Source organism: Scleropages formosus, chromosome 1 (assembly GCF_900964775.1).
Source record: "Scleropages formosus chromosome 1, fSclFor1.1, whole genome shotgun sequence".
Lineage (NCBI taxonomy): Eukaryota > Metazoa > Chordata > Actinopteri > Osteoglossiformes > Osteoglossidae > Scleropages > Scleropages formosus.
The window spans coordinates 48236679-48253244 of NC_041806.1; the positions used below are offsets into that span (position 1 = coordinate 48236679).

At 44.1% G+C, this 16566-nt stretch overlaps 2 protein-coding genes across 3 annotated transcripts in view; one reads left to right on the plus strand and one right to left on the minus strand.

Annotated features, from left to right (window-relative positions):
- The window catches only part of cnih3 (cornichon family AMPA receptor auxiliary protein 3), a 32627-nt gene extending 25005 nt beyond the window's left edge, over nt 1-7622 (minus strand). For both annotated transcript variants that reach the window (XM_018736933.2, XM_029250378.1), the window contains exon 1: nt 7110-7622. In XM_018736933.2, the coding sequence (XP_018592449.2) occupies nt 7110-7190 (81 nt within the window). In that variant the 5' untranslated portion in view covers nt 7191-7622. The remainder of the gene's footprint in view (nt 1-7109) is intronic.
- Nucleotides 7623-8774: 1152 nt separating this feature from the next.
- Nucleotides 8775-15910, plus strand: spats1 (spermatogenesis associated serine rich 1). The gene is made up of 6 exons (XM_018736934.2): nt 8775-10015; nt 10878-11002; nt 11388-11555; nt 12529-12622; nt 14171-14233; nt 14602-15910. The coding sequence occupies exons 1-6, from the start codon at nt 9798-9800 to the stop codon at nt 14732-14734; spliced, it is 801 nt and encodes a 266-aa protein (XP_018592450.2). The 5' UTR covers nt 8775-9797; the 3' UTR covers nt 14735-15910.
- The last annotated feature ends 656 nt before the right edge of the window (nt 15911-16566 follow it).

The following is a 16566-nucleotide window of genomic DNA, read 5'->3' on the forward strand; positions in this document are numbered from 1 at the left end:
TCCCTGGTGTTGTTTTTGGAGGCTCATCTCACCAGCGACCACTGACTCCCCCATCAACTCTGCCAGAGCTTTGAGAAGCCCGCAGCTGCAGACATGTGTGACTCTGACTGATGGCTCTTTTACAGCTCTGCTCCAGTTCCACACACTGATTCAGCGGGTGCTGCACAGGAGGACCAAGCAGCATTCGGATGAGTCACTGCTGGCAAATCCCAGTACCTGACAGGTCAGCGGAGCTATGGAGCAGCATCCTGAGAGCTGAGATACCCTGGCGGGTGGTATCTCCCCTGGGGTTTCCAGTAACAACTGGCAGGTGATAAAGCCAAGATTCAAACCACAAACTGAAATGTGGAGCAGTGATCTGTGGTCAAGACAATATCGCAGCACATTGATGACATATTTATTGCTGCCACATGCGGCCACATTCTCTTCATCAGCAGAACAGAGTCAATTCATTCCACCTTTTGAAGCTCATAGTTCAAGTCGGTCAACGACAGAGTCTGGATCTGATCCATGTTCACTATATATGTTTTAGTTTGGGGAAACACATAGCAGCAGGAGGTCACTATTTCCACCTGGAAGAAGGGAAGAGGTAAGGTTAGGATTTTGGGTTAAGCTTTAGGGTGAGGGTTAGGGTTAGCAGCTGCTGCTGAAATCACTCAACGCTCCCTGCCAGAAGCTGTGGCTGCTATGTATACACCATCCCTACTTTTTAAGAAAACTAAGGACCCAGAAGCTTCTTAGGGGAAATGATCTTTTAAAAAACAATGGAATTTTCCTTTCATCAAAGGTATAAGTTCGTTGACCTGCACTATGGCTTTTCTGCAGCACCAGTCTGTGCAGAAACAGTTCATGCTGTTTGCTGAAGGTAAACTATATGAAGAAACAGGGTCGATGCACTGGCTCCTCCAGTTACGAACATCTGAGTTATGAATTTTCGAAGATACAAATGTTCAGTTTAATTGTCTGTTTTTAATTGTATTTTCTTCACTTGTCAGGCTGCAGCAAACACATTTCTGAAACTGGACATCTCCTGCTGTTTCTGCAGCCAAATGATAATAGGCAGTAAGCTAAAGAGAGTAGGAATGTGGGACCAGATTTGTTTAGTATTCACAACTTGTATTCGGTGTTCCTGAGTGCGGTGATCAATAAAAATATGACGAACACTGAGCATGTTTATGGATAAATCCATATTTTTATTTTCAGCAATTTTAAATTAGTTTTAATTTTAATGTTTTTCAGAGTTAATAAAAATATTAAAATATAAGTCTTACTGTGAATATTTTATTTATTTACTTATTTGTTGCTGTATCCTGGTTTTTTACGGAACCTATCCAATGAATGAATCCAGGGATATCTCTGTTATTAGTTATTGATAGTACGAATAACACAGCAAACAGAAAACGGCCAGATGCTGACGAATGTAGCACATGCTATTTCAAGTTAGTAAATGATAATACAATAAAATTCCTGTGACAGACCAGCACCATGTCCACAGTGTTCCCAGCCAAGTGCCCTGTATTTCCAGGTTAGGCTCTGAAATATGGCACCCCTCCACAGAACGAGCCCTTGATAAAAACTGAATAATCAACCAAAACTGTAAGAGCTAATTTCATTATTCATTATGGTTTCAAAAGGGTCATTTAGATAGATATAAATCAAGTTCCAAACAGACTTCCGATCCCAACCCTGCCCATAAGCCGAGGACCCGATCTATTTGGATTTTAAGGAACTATACAAATACAGCAAAACTTTTCATTTACCCTCAAGGTTACATCATCTCACATCGCCTTGCTGCTTTTCTGTTTGCTTGTGTTCTGTCCGTCTTGAATTCTGTACGAACCGTTAAACTTGTGTTTGTATCGCCGTTGTTACTTCCGCATGGATGTCGATTTCGTTTCCCTTTTTTGGTTTTACGTTCCCCTGCCTTGGATTTCGAGTGACGTCTGTCCATCGACATTTATCCACAAGCGATGAACGTGATTCGCTAATCCGGAAAGGTGAGACTTGCCACAATTTCAAGAGCAACTTCCTGGAGGCCGCTTGAGAACTTGCTTGTGGAAAAATGTTCTGGTGTGATTTCAATCATCCTCTCTGCATTCCTGGTTCCCTTCTTACTGTTACTTTGATATTTTCGCACTTTTTTTTGGTTTGTGTCACTTGTGTACTGCTTGTACACCTGTTTCTTTGTCTGTTTCCTTTCTGTAGATAGTATAAAATGAATAGCTGGGGGACAGCTGGTAGCGTAGTGGTTAGCGCTGCTGCCTTCAGCTTGAAAGGTCACAAGGTTGATCCCCACCTCTGGTTTTAGTACCCTTCAGCAAGGTACTTACCCTAAAGCGCTCCAGTAAAATTACCTAGCTGTATAAAGGGGTAAATAATTGTAACCTTAAGATTTTAAGTTGCCAGCTAAAGGAATACATGCAAATTTAGTGGAAGACTTTGTTTTGGGTTTTGACCCCTTTTTGTTTCTGAGCTTTGATTTAGGAAGTTGCTTGTCTTGGTTGTCTTTTTATTTTGTGCACTTTGATCATTCGCTCTGTCGCAAGAGCATGAAACACACACTCCTATCCGTACACGCTACTTGTTGTCTCGTCAGTTCATAACCCATAACTTGGTACAAAACTTTTTTTTCTTTAAACCCTGCTACATCTCCGGGCAGCCGTGGGGTCTTAACACCACCGTGAATAGTTCTGATACTGTCGGCATTATGCTACAGGACGATAGACGCGATTTCTTGACCAAAGGAATCTGGGAATAGAATCATAACGGGGAAAAAAGCAAAATTTCATGCAGATAAAAATGCAGCTGCTGAAAGGAGCCCATTAACTGTCTATCTCAGCATTCCAGAGTTAATTAAATTGGAAAGTGCCACAGGCAGATGTTGTCAAAGGTGCACTACATTATAAGAAGAAAATCCTTTAAGATTAAAAAAGCCCGAACTATGACGTTTAATGCATTTCTCACCGTGACTGAAGTTTGACCTACGTTGTCAAAAACTATTTAAAAGTTAAAACTTAAAAAAAAAAAAGAAAGAAAATCTCCCAGAGCGAAGAACAGCTTCTTCTCGTCCCAAATTTCTTCAGTACTGTTAGCCTCAGGTGTCCCTTTTAAAGCAAAAAAAAAATGCAAATGCTGGCAGTGATTATCAAAAAAACATACTTTCAAACGTTGTTTGAAAAATAATGACGAAAATACGGTTTCCTGTCAGCTCCTAATTTTGCTGATCTACAACAGTTGAACTACAAAAACTATGCTTCTCCGCGGCAAATCGCAACTTTTAATACAGTCATATGAAATATTAACATATATTTAGCACATACAGTCATGTCTTTCTACTTAGCAGTTGTAAATTTTCCTTATTACTACAGCTGGCTATTCCTGCCTCCTCAAAGGTACAACTGCAAATTACTTGTCTAGATGTTGAACCTGCAACCTTCTGGTCACAAGTTCAGATTCTCAATCAATGAGATCCCGTTGCATGGTTGGGTAACACCTACTGACAACTGTGTATAACTGATTCCTACATCCGGCCTCTGGGAGCTGTTCCCACTAAAATGACTATCACCACGACAAGCAAATGTCCGTTTTCACCCTTGTCTGCTCTGAACGGGAACGTCCAAGCGGCGAGAATGCGATGACCTCTCGGACGCCCACCGGTAAGTGCACAGCTCCCATCAATCAATAAGGTGTCATAAATCCACCAGCTTCTGCATGACATGTGACTGCGCTAAAGTCACACAGCAAGATGCAATTTGTCCTTCTCACGCCGTCAAGGCCAATGAAATATTTACAACTTAACAAGGCAAAACTGCACAGGGAATTGATGGTTTTACAGACGAGGCAGCATGTTGCCCAGAGGCTAAAGAATGAGGTATGCAGTCACAAGGTTGTTGATCTGAGCTCTAGAAATGTTCCAGCTTGTTGTTCAAGGTGCAAAATTCAAAGTACGGATTCCGTACCATCGCAGCTTCGAAAAATCGTAAGTCGAATCGTCGTAAGTAGAGGGGCGTCTGTATTTATTTAGCTGATGCTTTTCTCCAAAGTAACTCACAATATTAAGCTACTTATAATTAGTTACGACTGAAGAGCTTTACAGGAGTAATTGTAAAGTAAGTGCTTTGGTCAAGGTGGGATTTAAACTTGCAACCTTGTGGTCCAAAGACAGCAGATCTAGCTGATACACCCATCTGGTTTTGTACAAATCAATGAGAGGCTGTCAATGTCAAAAGGATACATAAATTATGTCTTTTTCATTTTTTCTTCTAAAAATTTGTACGCACACTCAGGTTTGTAGTGTTCAACTTCATCATCCGAAAAAACAGCTTCAGAAATGTGATTTCCCTGTTGCTGACTGACAGCAAACACTATAAACCGCTTATTAATTTTCACGAGCATTTTCCTGGCTTGTCTCATTTTTAAACTTTGTAACAGAGTGAAAATGATCTGTGTTTATGTAGTCAGTTGACAGATGACAGCAAAGAACAAGTATGCAGAACAGGTGGAACAAACACCAGTAGCTCTGCTTTGAGAGTGACCCCCCCCCCCCCCCCCCCCGCCCCCCCGGGATCAATTCCGCTTCCCTACGCCAGGTTCACGTCAAAAATCAAGGTGGGTCATTGAAGAAGGGGAATCAGCGTAAACAGTCCGGTGGAACATAGCTTTGTTTGCTCCCACACACCCGTCTACAGAAGATCTTCACTGACTTGTTTTGTAGCCACTTTGTCTGACAGCTCATATTCACATCTAGTCACTGACTCCCACTGTACCTCAAAGCTCCTCTCCCGGATCCAGCTTATCCATGCATCTGGGTGCTGTTCATAACAGGAGGGTGGGACCACTTAATTCAACTCGTTTCCACAGTGTTTACAGCTTGTGTCTGGTGTTCCTGAGTGTCAGTGACCAAAACAAGATGAGGAACACTGCACATGTTTATGGGACAAATCGGTTCAACAAGAAGCACTGAACAGGCCAGAGTTTGCTGATCCAATGTATTTTCGTTTTTGAGTGTTTGCATTTTAATGTACACACACAGTCTGGAGCCATTTGTGCCAAGTAGCGTTGTGGCAAGCCAAAGCCTGGCCCAGCAACACAGGGCATAAGGCTGGAGGGGGGAGGGGACACACCCAGGACGGGACGCCAGTCTGTCGCAAGGCACCCCAAGGGGGACTCGAACCCGAGACTCACCGGAGAGCAGGACCCGGTCAAACCCTCTGCGCTACTGTGCCCCTGTTTTAATGTAGCTCAAAGATTATGAAAATGCCTTACAAAATATTATTAATAGTAATAATAATAACAATATAGCTATCGCCAAGGTTTTCAGAGAACCCAGTCAGTGGACAAATTGAGGAATGTCTGTATTGTCACGTTTTAAGTGATTACAACTTGTGGGCAAAAATAACTTTAGAGTTATGAACGAAACCAGTTACAAACAGACTTCCCATCGCAATGTGTTTGTAGTTTGAGGAGCTGCTGGCAATGCTTCCGCACCGTGTGCTTCAACAAACACTCCGAGTCAATGGGGAAGCAGGTAAATAGTGTTCCTACACTTGCGGCTGGCAACTGGAGCGAGTTTTCTCAAGCTCTGCCCTCTCACGACTCGCAGATGAGTCGACAGGTGAGCCAACCTGGGTGCCAGGACAAGGTCTGAAATGTGAAATTTGTGGATTCACTCTGGATACACGCCTCGCGCTCCTCTGGAGTTGGTGACCTGACCAACACGTCAGCGTCATGCAAATAACTGGCCGAATCACCGAACGCCTTGTGGGCGCTGGGTTAGATCGGAGGGTTCGGGGGCTCAGGCCTGCTGCAGAACAGCCGGTTCGTCCCCAGCAAGGGTTTGGCTTTGCCGAAAACTCCCAGTTGCGAGTTTGTTACTGCAGCACTGTGACAGTAGACCCCATGGTCAAACAGCACTAGGATGCAACACAACAACCTCCAGGTGAGATGCTCAGCCGACCCTACTGCCTCAACGACTTTGGTGTGACAACTTCTTCAGGTCCACACCCTCACGTGCAGCATCACGGTGCCACTTCCACACACTCTGCCTGTTCCGCAGTGACAGACAGTAACTTCACACCCTGTATTACTTACTATCACCTTACTTAATGGGGGGGGGGGGGGGGGGGGCAGAGGTGGACAGTGTTAAATATTGTATTTAATTTTAAAAAACGTGACCTGATAAACTTTAATCCCATTGAAAATGATAAAAATAGCTTTTGTAATGATTTTATCACATTTGCATGTTACTGATGTTACTACACACATAAAGTGAAATGACCAGGGAAGAATCCTACCTTCTAACATTTTAATTTTTATATACGGGCGTATTTGCAAGTCATTTCAAACCACAGAACTACGAAAGTGTCCCTTTGTTTACTCTATTTTTTTATACTGTGTATTAGTGTCGTAACATGTAACCCTGATGCTTTTTTTCACATTTTTGATATGTTTGTGGAATTATTTATTTACTCTTGTTTGTACTGATTTCTTTGTTATAATTTTTTTTTATTGCTTAAATAAAAATTAAATAAAACACACACAATATGAATAACACATCATCAGATTACTGCCCTTGGTAGAATCACGTGACTCAAATTAATTAATAAAGTCTAATTTCAATGAACTCACAGTAAATATTTCACCATCCTGCTTTCATCTCTGCATAAACACCTGGCACATTGTTATGTACAGATTTATTATTATTATTATTATTATTATTATTATTATTAGAACAATAAAAGATCGTTTTAAATTACAAAATAAAAGAAGGGGGACAGTCTGACACATCATCATGAATCGATGCGCAACTTCTTGTTATCATAACATAATAACAACATATTACAATATAACAACATAATAGCAGTTCATCAGCTGTTGGTAAAAATATTACTGAGCAGGTCAGCCTGTGCTCCACGTGGGAAGATGTTTAGGGACGTGGTAAAAATGAGGTAAATGTGCGGTGTGGCAAGTAGGTGCAAAGATGAGTCAAAGTTGTTGAGGTATAAATTGGAAAAATGATGCGGTAAGGATGTGTAAAGATGAGGTAAATATTTGGTAAAGCTGTGGTAAAGACGCACTGAAATAAAAACGCGGTAAAGATGTACACTTACGTGCCAAATGGCGAAAAAGATCAAAGAGGCGCAGAGGACCAGTGAAAGCATGTAGCAGAAGGCAGCAAAAGTGAACATCATTAAAAAGCAAAATAATAAATAATAGTAACGAGAATAAAAAAATAAATGGATTAAAAATCAGATGAGAAACTCCCACGGAGGGCTGGCAATCAATGGGGCGGCAGAAAGACTTTAAAAAAAGACTCTGAATGAGGGGTCCAGTTCGCGATTGACTCGGTCCGAACGGGTGGACAGATCCATGAAGAAGCGGCGGGTCTCGCGCTACCGACCGGGTCACAGCGAACCGGGACCGCGAGCGACACGCGGCATCATCGCGGCTTCTGCTTCTGCTTCTCCGGCTTAGAAAAAACACCATTAAATTATGGTGAAAAAGACACCGGTGGTCCTACTTGCGTCCCGGGGCGGAGGGACTCCCGGAGAGGTGGCTCGAAACGCGGACCTGCTGGAAACCACACGGTCTCCGGTCATCCATCGCCATCGGTCGGGGGACGAAGTGGCGCTCAAGCGCGCGCAAGTGATGAAGGAGAGAGAGCGAAGAGAGAGCAGTTATTGAACCCAGAGAGACGGAGTGACGGGGGAGAGAGAGAGAGAAAAGGCGGGGGGGGGGGGGGTGCCTGGGGGTCCGACAGGTGGCTTTAAAGGGCTGAGGACATCACTCTGCCTCTAACATCATCAACACATCATACAGTGGGTCTGAAAGAGATGGGTTCGAGACCCTTCTTGAATGCTGGGAAGGATTCAGCAGCTCTGAGGGACAGAGGCAGCTCATTCTACCACATCAGGACTAAAATCAAGAACTCACAGACCTTTGATTTAAGACCACTCATGAACAGGACTTGAGGTGGAGCTTTCGGAAGTGTATAAGGGGTGATCAGGTCCTGTAGGTAGAGGGGATCCTTCATTTGTCTGTAGGCCACAAGCAGAGCACTGAACTGGATACAGGAAGACGAAAGAGACGAGGAGGGGAGACACATGGGAACCCTTTGGCAGGTTAGACACAAGTCCCGTCACTGTATTCTGGATCATCTGAAGAAGCAGGAGGAAGACCAGGCAGGAGGAATGTCACCATGGACCTGGACCGCAAACTATGGAGAGTGTGATGAGATGTAGGTGGATCCTGAGGATGTTATACAGGAGGTATTTACAGAATCATTCATAGCAGTTCAGCTGTAAAGTATCTTTTGATCCACTGATTTAACATAAAAATGTCCTGAGTCATGATTACATTTCCCAGCATCACCACTCAGATGGAGACAAAAATGAAAATGTACAAAGTTCTTCAACCATCTGGGATCTACTGTAGAAATTATTTCCTCTGATGATTAAACCTTCGCATTTACATTCAGGATAGCAGCTTTACGTTTTAAACTTTGCTTTCCTCACACTTTTTCACTGCTCGACTGTCTCGTTTGAAGCTCTTTGCCGAGGAACCTTCTCGTGGGCCAGTCAGTCACCCACAGCCGTCCGGCACTGCTCCTGCAGGGGGCGCTGTGCGACCCTCGCCTACGTCACAGCGGGATCACGGTACTGTATCGCTGTCTTCCAGCGCCCTCGCGTGGCCCGAATGCGAACTTCAGCTCCACATTTCTGAACGGCTGTACAAAGTTCGACTGTACTTCCAACAGGGGGCGCTAACATCAATTTTAAACGCTTCCGCGGCGGCGATGCGACGGAGCTTCTGCAGAACGCGCCACCAAACGGCGCGTTTAAAAATGGATGACCCGACATTAATTAATTAGGCATTTTATTGCAGCGATTCAATAAATCATGCGGCCGAGGGTAACTTCAAAGCGCCGTTTTTTTGCCCCCCCCCCCAGTCCCCTTGAATCCCCGCCGTCTTACAGGACACGCGCGAACTCCGCAGTGTGAAAGTGCGTCGGGCTCCGCGGAATGCGCCGTCACCATGGAGACCGACCGCTTCCCCCGTTTCGTCCAGAAGCCCGGCAACCGTTTGTGGGGAAACAGTCCGGCGGATCGCAGAATTCACTGGTGGGACAATAAAACGCTCCTCGGAGTTCGGTCCTTATTTTAAAGAAGGGAAAAATGCACGAGGGCAACGAGGACCTCACGCGACTCGTAAAGAGAGGTGACCTACAGCACACACACTTTTAGAACTTTGAAACGAACCGGCTTTAGAAGCTAGTGGTGTGTTTTGATTTACGTCCTAACAGTCTCGACTCGTCGTGTCAATCAATGCGCAGCAGTGCTCAAGACATCATGTTGCAAATACAGTTAGAAATAAATGGATTAAAGTCAAATCAAATCTGATTCAATTCAACGCATTACAATTTTTCAGTTTTGTTCATATATAATTTTGTTTTTCCAAGAAACGCAGCAGCGCAGGGCCATAGATGAAATTCTGTGTTGGCTGGGTCATAATTAAAAAAATAAAAATGAAATGATGAGGCTCTCATGAATTCACCTGATCGCTACCTTGCCCACTGGGGGTTAGTGCCACTGAGTCGAGGTCGACCGTTAGTGACAACTCCAGTGGTTTCCAAGGTATGACAGGGCACAGGAGTGCTTTACTGTTGCCTCCTTCCACACACCTTTGGGAAGAAACACACTTAAACGTGGAGAAGATGCGGTCTCCACATAGACTGATCAGGGACCGAACCCCAAGTGCTGTGACATGTTTATCCGCTGTGCCACCATGCTGCTGCTCTAATGACCTGCATGATGAACACCTGCCACAGCCTGCAAACACTGAGACCCCACAGTAACCTTCGCTCTGCAGGACAGCAGAGAGACTACGTGCCGGGCACCCCCTTGAAGTCCTCGGAGGAGCCCGCGAAAAGGCGCGGCCGGCGTCACTTCCCTCCGACGTACGGGGACGAGTCTGGCTTCAGGCCTCACGTAGCGCACGTAGAACCCAAACTCACAGAGTAAGTGCCTTTCTTCCTACGGACGACCTCAAGGCAGCTCCGCAGACCCTTGTCCGGGTCTTCCTCGTTCCGGACTAGATCTGCTCTGCGGATCATTCTTTATGCAGCACGAAAACGGTCTACAAGCTTCCATTGTTTATTTCAACAGAAAATTAACTCCGCGATGCTTTTGGATTGCTATTTACGATGCCATCAGCTGGCCAGTGACATCTCCGAATCATGATAGTGTGGCGTAACATTGCGGTAGATAATCTGACCTTTATGACCTTGTGTATTATTATAGTGTTAAAAAATACACATCTCTTGAAAATGTGCGGCAAACAAGTTATGCAGCACTGACATGGCCACTAAGAAATTTTTTTTCGTATTTAAACATTAAATTTATGTCGTCTTTAAACGGGTGCTGAAGGAATGATCCAGCAGTTTCCCACCCCGTGACTTTAATGCGCTGAGGACGAGCACTAGTAATAATAATAATAATAACTGTAATAAGCGGTGGTGCAGTGGGTTGGACCACATTCCTCCTTTCCGGTGGGTCTGGGGTTCGAGTCCCGCTTGGGGTGCCTCGTGACGGACTGGCGTCCCGTCCTGGGTGTGTCCCCTCCCCCTCTGGCTTTACACCCTGTGTTACCGGGTAGGCTCCGCGACCCCGTATGGGACAAGCGGTTCTGAAAATGTGTGTGTAATAAACAGGCCAAGTTGAACGCAGTGGACCGAAGGGGTTACTTGGCCCTTCGTGTGATTTTTTTGCCCTATCGAATGTCCATCTGAACTTTCTGTGAAGTGCTTTGCCACATCGGGATTAGGCGCTGTGCTCTGATCCCCCACCGAGTCACGTCCCTTTCATGTTCCTGCTCCGCAGGACTGACCTTGACTGGAAATCCCGGCTCCGCTGGCTGCCCGAGCCGCGCTACAGCGACGCCCCGCTTCCTCACATCAAAGCCATCCTCTTCCCAGAAGAGACCAGACTGCTGAGGTCTTTCCCCCGTGAGCAAACGCCTTGGCGTACATCAGTAAAGACGATTCAGCTGCCCGTTCGCCTTTACTGCCTTTTGCACCTGAGCGCGAGTGGCTGTGCGGAGTGTGGAGATGGCTGTGTTGTGAACTCCCCGCGTTCCCCATTCCTGCAGTGAAATGCCCAAAGTGACCTATGAATATATTACCCATTTACACAGCAGGGTGATTTTTACTGCATCACTTCAGGGTAAGTACCTTGAGAGAAGGCGTTATAGCAGGAGTGGGATTGAAACTCATCCTGATGTTCCAGGTCAGACCCATTGCCTAAATGTACTGTGTACATAACTGAGAGGATAACTTCTGAAAATTAATTTAATACCCCCCCCCCCCCCCCCCCCCATTTCTTGTATTTTAGAGGCCAATATGAGGACTCAGTCCGAGTGGACATTTTACCCCAACTACGGACAGCCTACAGCCTTCCATACAGGCAAGCGCTGCATATTTGATGGGGGTCTTCATTACAGAAGCTTGAGGAGCTCCTCTGAAGCAACCTTGGAACCAGTGATGATGAGGAAAAGGCAAAGTGAGTGAGTGCTGACCATACTGAGGGCAGAGAGACAGACGTTTGCCGAAGCTGCTTGTCTTAAGCAAGGTTACGGCAAGCTGGAGCCTAACCCGGCAACACAGGGCATAAGGCTGGAGGGGAAGGGGACACACCGAGGACAGGATGCCAGTCTGTCACAGGGCACCCCAAGCGGGACTCAAACCCCAGACCCACCAGAGAGCAGGACCCAGCCAAACCTGCTGCACCACTGTGCCCCCATACTAAATGCATTTCTTTTATTCCATTAGTTTGTCAGAACACATTACTTTCAGTTCTTGTGGTACATGTAGTTGAGTCGAGAGGGATTGGAGGGTAAATTGCATGTAATTTGCATATCATTGGGTTCCCATAGGAATAAATGAATGGAAACTGTTTATTTCAAAGGAAATGGCATATAAAGCTTATCAAATACGGTACCATAACACACAAAACAATAATAGTAAATATAATAATAAACATGCACCCTTTGTGTGCTATATGTTAGTGAATGAGTGTGATGGACTGGTGTTCAATCCAGGGTGTACCTTGCTTTGCACCCTAGGATAGGCTTTTGACTTCTTGGACCTTGCATTGCACAAGAGGATATCAGTAATGGATGGATGGGTGAAAATGTAATAAAGATAATCTAAAAACAGGTTTTGTCACAAATATGAAGTCTGTTGTTATTGTCATGCATAGAGTGCTGTTATTTTGGTATTCTAATTTTTATTTTGTGTGATAGATTTTAACCTGCCAAAATATTTTTTTCCATAGGAAAAAATGATAATTCAGACCCAAAATAGGAGTTTGCCTAACGGGGTGATGAATGAACCCAATGTGATAAACGGGTGTTTTTAAAGAAGGTTATTTTGCATAAATGTCTGTGTTATATTTATTAACCATTTTTTTCCAGTCAACCTTGTTGTAGGCAATAAATATAACAATGTTTATTATATGTATTCCTCCCTTGCAGTACAATGCAGTGATTGCTCAAGTAATGCCGGAAAGCCATATTTAAATCCTGAGTACAGCCCTGACTTCCACAAGTTTGGTTCTACAGGTTTGGGGTAAGTCGTATCCACAGTACCCTGTCAAACTCAAAGACTGGATTAGTTGTATATTATACATTTTAATTTTTAAGACTAACATAATGTCTTCGTATCAAGCATATTTCCTATAAGGGTCAGAAAAATATAACAAATCAGGGTACGTTGTCTCCTATAGATATTTTTTTAATAATACAGATGCTCCTCTACTTACCGTGGTTCGACTTATGATTTTTCGAAGTTACGGTGGTAGGATAGCGATATGCATTCAGTAGAATCCGTACTTTGAATTTTGAATTTTAATCTGTTCCCGCACTTGCGATATGCGGTACGGTACTCTCTCCTGATGCTGGGTGTTGGCATTGAGCCACAGCACCCACTCAACCATGCTCGCAGTCTCTGTAGTAGTGATCACGCGAATGACCAGCCGAGTAAACAACCGATACTGTGTTGAAAGCTTTTTTTTATTTTGCGTTTTCGCATCCCATCATATCTACTAAACGCCCATGTGTGTCTCCTGCTTAAATTTGCTCGGCTGTAGGCTATGCTAAGTGTTCTGAGCACGTTTAAGGTAGGCTAGGCCAGGCTATGATGCTCGGTAGGTGCGGTACTGTACTTTTTCCACTTCCGATTTTTCCACTTACGATGGGTTTATCGAAACGTAACCCCATCATTAGTCGAAGAGCATCTGGATAATACTAACATAAATAATAATAGTAATTCATTAGTCCCTTGTGTTTCGAAAAGCTGAGTTGTGAATTTTCAAAGATATAAATATTTTCTAGTTTTTTAAATAGCATTTTGTTCACCTAAAAATTTTCTGTTGCAAAATGAAAGTGACTCGCATTGCCATGGGCTGCCTTCAGTTGGCAGCAAAATGCACTCTCTCTAACTCAAGAAGGTGAACACTTAGAAGGCGAGGACAGAATACTCTGATTATATTCGTTATCAGCACAATACATTGACATTTGTTAATTTAGCTGATACCTTTCTTCAGAGCAAATTACGTTTTTAAGCTACTTACAATGATTTACCCATTGATAGAGTTGGGTTATTTTCATTGAGTTCAGTACACATGCTTTGCTCAAGGGTACTACAGCAGGAAGTGGGAGTGCAACCTTCCTTCAGGTCCAAATGGTGGCAACTCTAACCACTGTACCACCTGCTGTTACATTAACAGTGCGGATTAAAAATTCGCACGCGAGCGGTATTGACCATAGCGGACAGTGGCTCCATCTATAGCCTTCTCTACGTGTCATGTTTGATTCTTTAACTTGATGCTTTTTGAAGTTTTTCTTCCGATTAGAGATCTTTGAAGACCAAGGGGCTCCGCTCTTGTCTGAAACAGCAGAAGCATTAGGATGGCTTTGAGCCGTGCACTTAAGTGAAGCAGCAGAGAAAAAAACATTAATGTCCTTGGCTAGTCTTCACTGAACTCTACCCCGGCGTTCTTTCATTTCCACCGGTACTAACATGTTGGATTTCTTCATAAACCAGAAAGAAGGATCAGCAGACCTGGGTTCAAACCGTTCTCGTGGTCGTTCTTATATTTTAGCTCTCTTACTTCAGGTCGTCTGGTCCCCCGAAGGCCGACACGTTCATTCCCTTGTTTCCCGTGGTGGCACCGGCATGGTCAGTTACATGCACAGATTGTGCAAATACTACTCCTCCTTTACATGAATTTCATACGAAAATTATAGTTATCTAGGATGTGAACAATATTAAACGACTATTGCTACATACAGGCAGAAATATCTCTGGGTCACATGATTTCATGACATTAATGGTACACACATGGTAACGATTCAGGGCACACACACGTAACCTCCAGGATACCACATCAAATGCAAGCAGGGGCCCTGCTCTTATACACTCGAGCCGAGTACTTACCTTGAACTGTGTCAAGTTTGGATAAAATGAGTGTTTTCCAAAATAATTTTTTACCTTTCTTGAATGCAGTGATCATATCTTTTATGAGGTTCACTTAATTGTGTCTGCAGCAAATCCTACAAGGAAAAGCGGAAGATGAAACAGCGAGAGGAGGAAATCCTGGAAGTACGAAAACTTAACGAATGGAGGCCGGCGACGCCCGTCTACCACTCGTCTTTGCAGGATGAAAACGGGAAGCGGTAGAGACACCGCAGGACGCCGCCGTGCAGAAGATGGAAGGAGAGGCACAGTAACCGTGGGCCGGAATTTCGGCAGCGACTGGCAGCACCAGTGGCACCACGACGGCTTCTCCTACGGGGATCTCCTCGGGTTTGCGTCATGCATAAAACTGGTATTTTTTATGCAGAAATCCTCACATTTTTATACACTCAAGTACATACAGTATGTATCAACATATTTGCAGTCATGCACACAATACATGTATGCAGCTGTGCACAGAGGCAGACACATGCACGCACACACACACACACACACACACGCTCGTCTGCACAAGCACTCACATTAAATGCACTTTTAAAGCTGGAAAGGAACCATCCACCCAGCTAAGCACAAATTAACACACAAGAGGAAATGTCAAGAAGCTTATGACATCAAAAGAGTTCTTGATGCACATGGTTTGTAATTTATGATTAGTGGTTCCGATTCAACAAATAGCCTTCGCTGACTGAACTTCGATTTATTTTTTGTCTCGCGGAGACGCCGTTGTACTGGCTCAAGAGACATGGTAAACGTAGTGGAAAATGGGGGCGTCGGAGGCGCTCATGTCTGGGAAAGAGGAACCATCTGAGGTCAAACATTGGGAAGGCAGCGCTGCCAGGTGGTTGGATTGTACTGAGTTGCAAATGTCACCTGTCAGCAACAGTAAATAACCTGACCTTTACTTTGCTTCGTTCACCACAATGGCGCATCTAGTGGATTTCCTCTAACTCCCCTATTGGGTAGGTAAATGACACTGCACTCACGTGTTTGGCAAAAAACGAGCTTTGAAATACCAGCTGCAAGTTCCTGGGGGAGGGTTTGCATTTGTGTACAGCTGCGAACTCACGGCTGGAATCAAGTGTATCGTGGCCTGAAAATGTTTCTTTCGAAGTGCAGTCACGTGATGAGTTGCAATAACGTATGAACTTGGGGTGTTTTGAAATTTCAATATTTGGAAAGTCAAAACTGCACTGCATTTTAACTATGTTAACTAAATAAACTTAGTTTTCTTCAGTTACGTTTTTAAATTTGTTTGCTGCAGTGGAAATGTAAGCTGTTTTTACACTCCGAGCCAACAGGTGGCAGTAAAATGCATCTAAAGCAGTACAGACGTGCACATGGGATGAGTCGGGCAACTGGCGTTTAATAAGCGTTTTTTTGGAGGTGACGTTTTTATTTTCAGTAATTTAAAATTTGTGTTCATTGTAATGTTGCTTTAAGTTAATAAAATCTAAAAAAAAAAATTACAAAGCATTTATTATGGCTTCAGCTGAGATTTTTATAGAACCTACCCAGTGAATAAATTGAGAGATATCTGCGTCATACACACTTTATTGACTGCAACTTAGCATCCTAAGGAACTAAACAAATTATCTGCTGATATTCCACATTATTACGCCCTGTGTTGCCGGGTTAGGCTCCGGTTCCCCGTGACCCCGTAAGGGACAAGCGGTTCTGAAAATGTGTGTGTGTGTGTGTGTATTCCACATTAAAAGTGCTGAAATACCCTCTTATTTAATTAAAACAACATTTTCAAAGTTGCAGCTGACCCTGAGGTCATCCTTATATAAGAGATTTTTGGAAGCACCCTGACTGAACTCGGTCCGCTGCGCAGTTTTGCCTTGTTGAGACCGAGTTCATCGCGATGTTATTCCAGGTATTCTTAGCACCGTTTGGGGAAAGGCGGCCCAGTTTTCAAAGAGCCACAGTGTTTCCCTCCCGGGAGGCCTGCTTGAGACCTAATCGAATAAGCAGCGAGACGGCATCCCGCAGACAAAACCCGTATTGACCAGCTTTTCGGAAAACTGCAGTTCTGT

What these genes read in the sequence shown, in the direction of transcription:
- spats1 (XM_018736934.2), top strand. Translation starts at nt 9,798, where the DNA reads ATGACCTGCATGATGAACACCTGCCACAGCCTGCAAACACTGAGACCC. An exon ending in TTTGGTTCTACAGGTTTGGG is followed by an intron (nt 12,623 to 14,170) that starts GTAAGTCGTATC and finishes CTCTTACTTCAG; the next exon opens with GTCGTCTGGTCCCCCGAAGG. An exon ending in CCCGTGGTGGCACCGGCATG is followed by an intron (nt 14,234 to 14,601) that starts GTCAGTTACATG and finishes TTGTGTCTGCAG; the next exon opens with CAAATCCTACAAGGAAAAGC.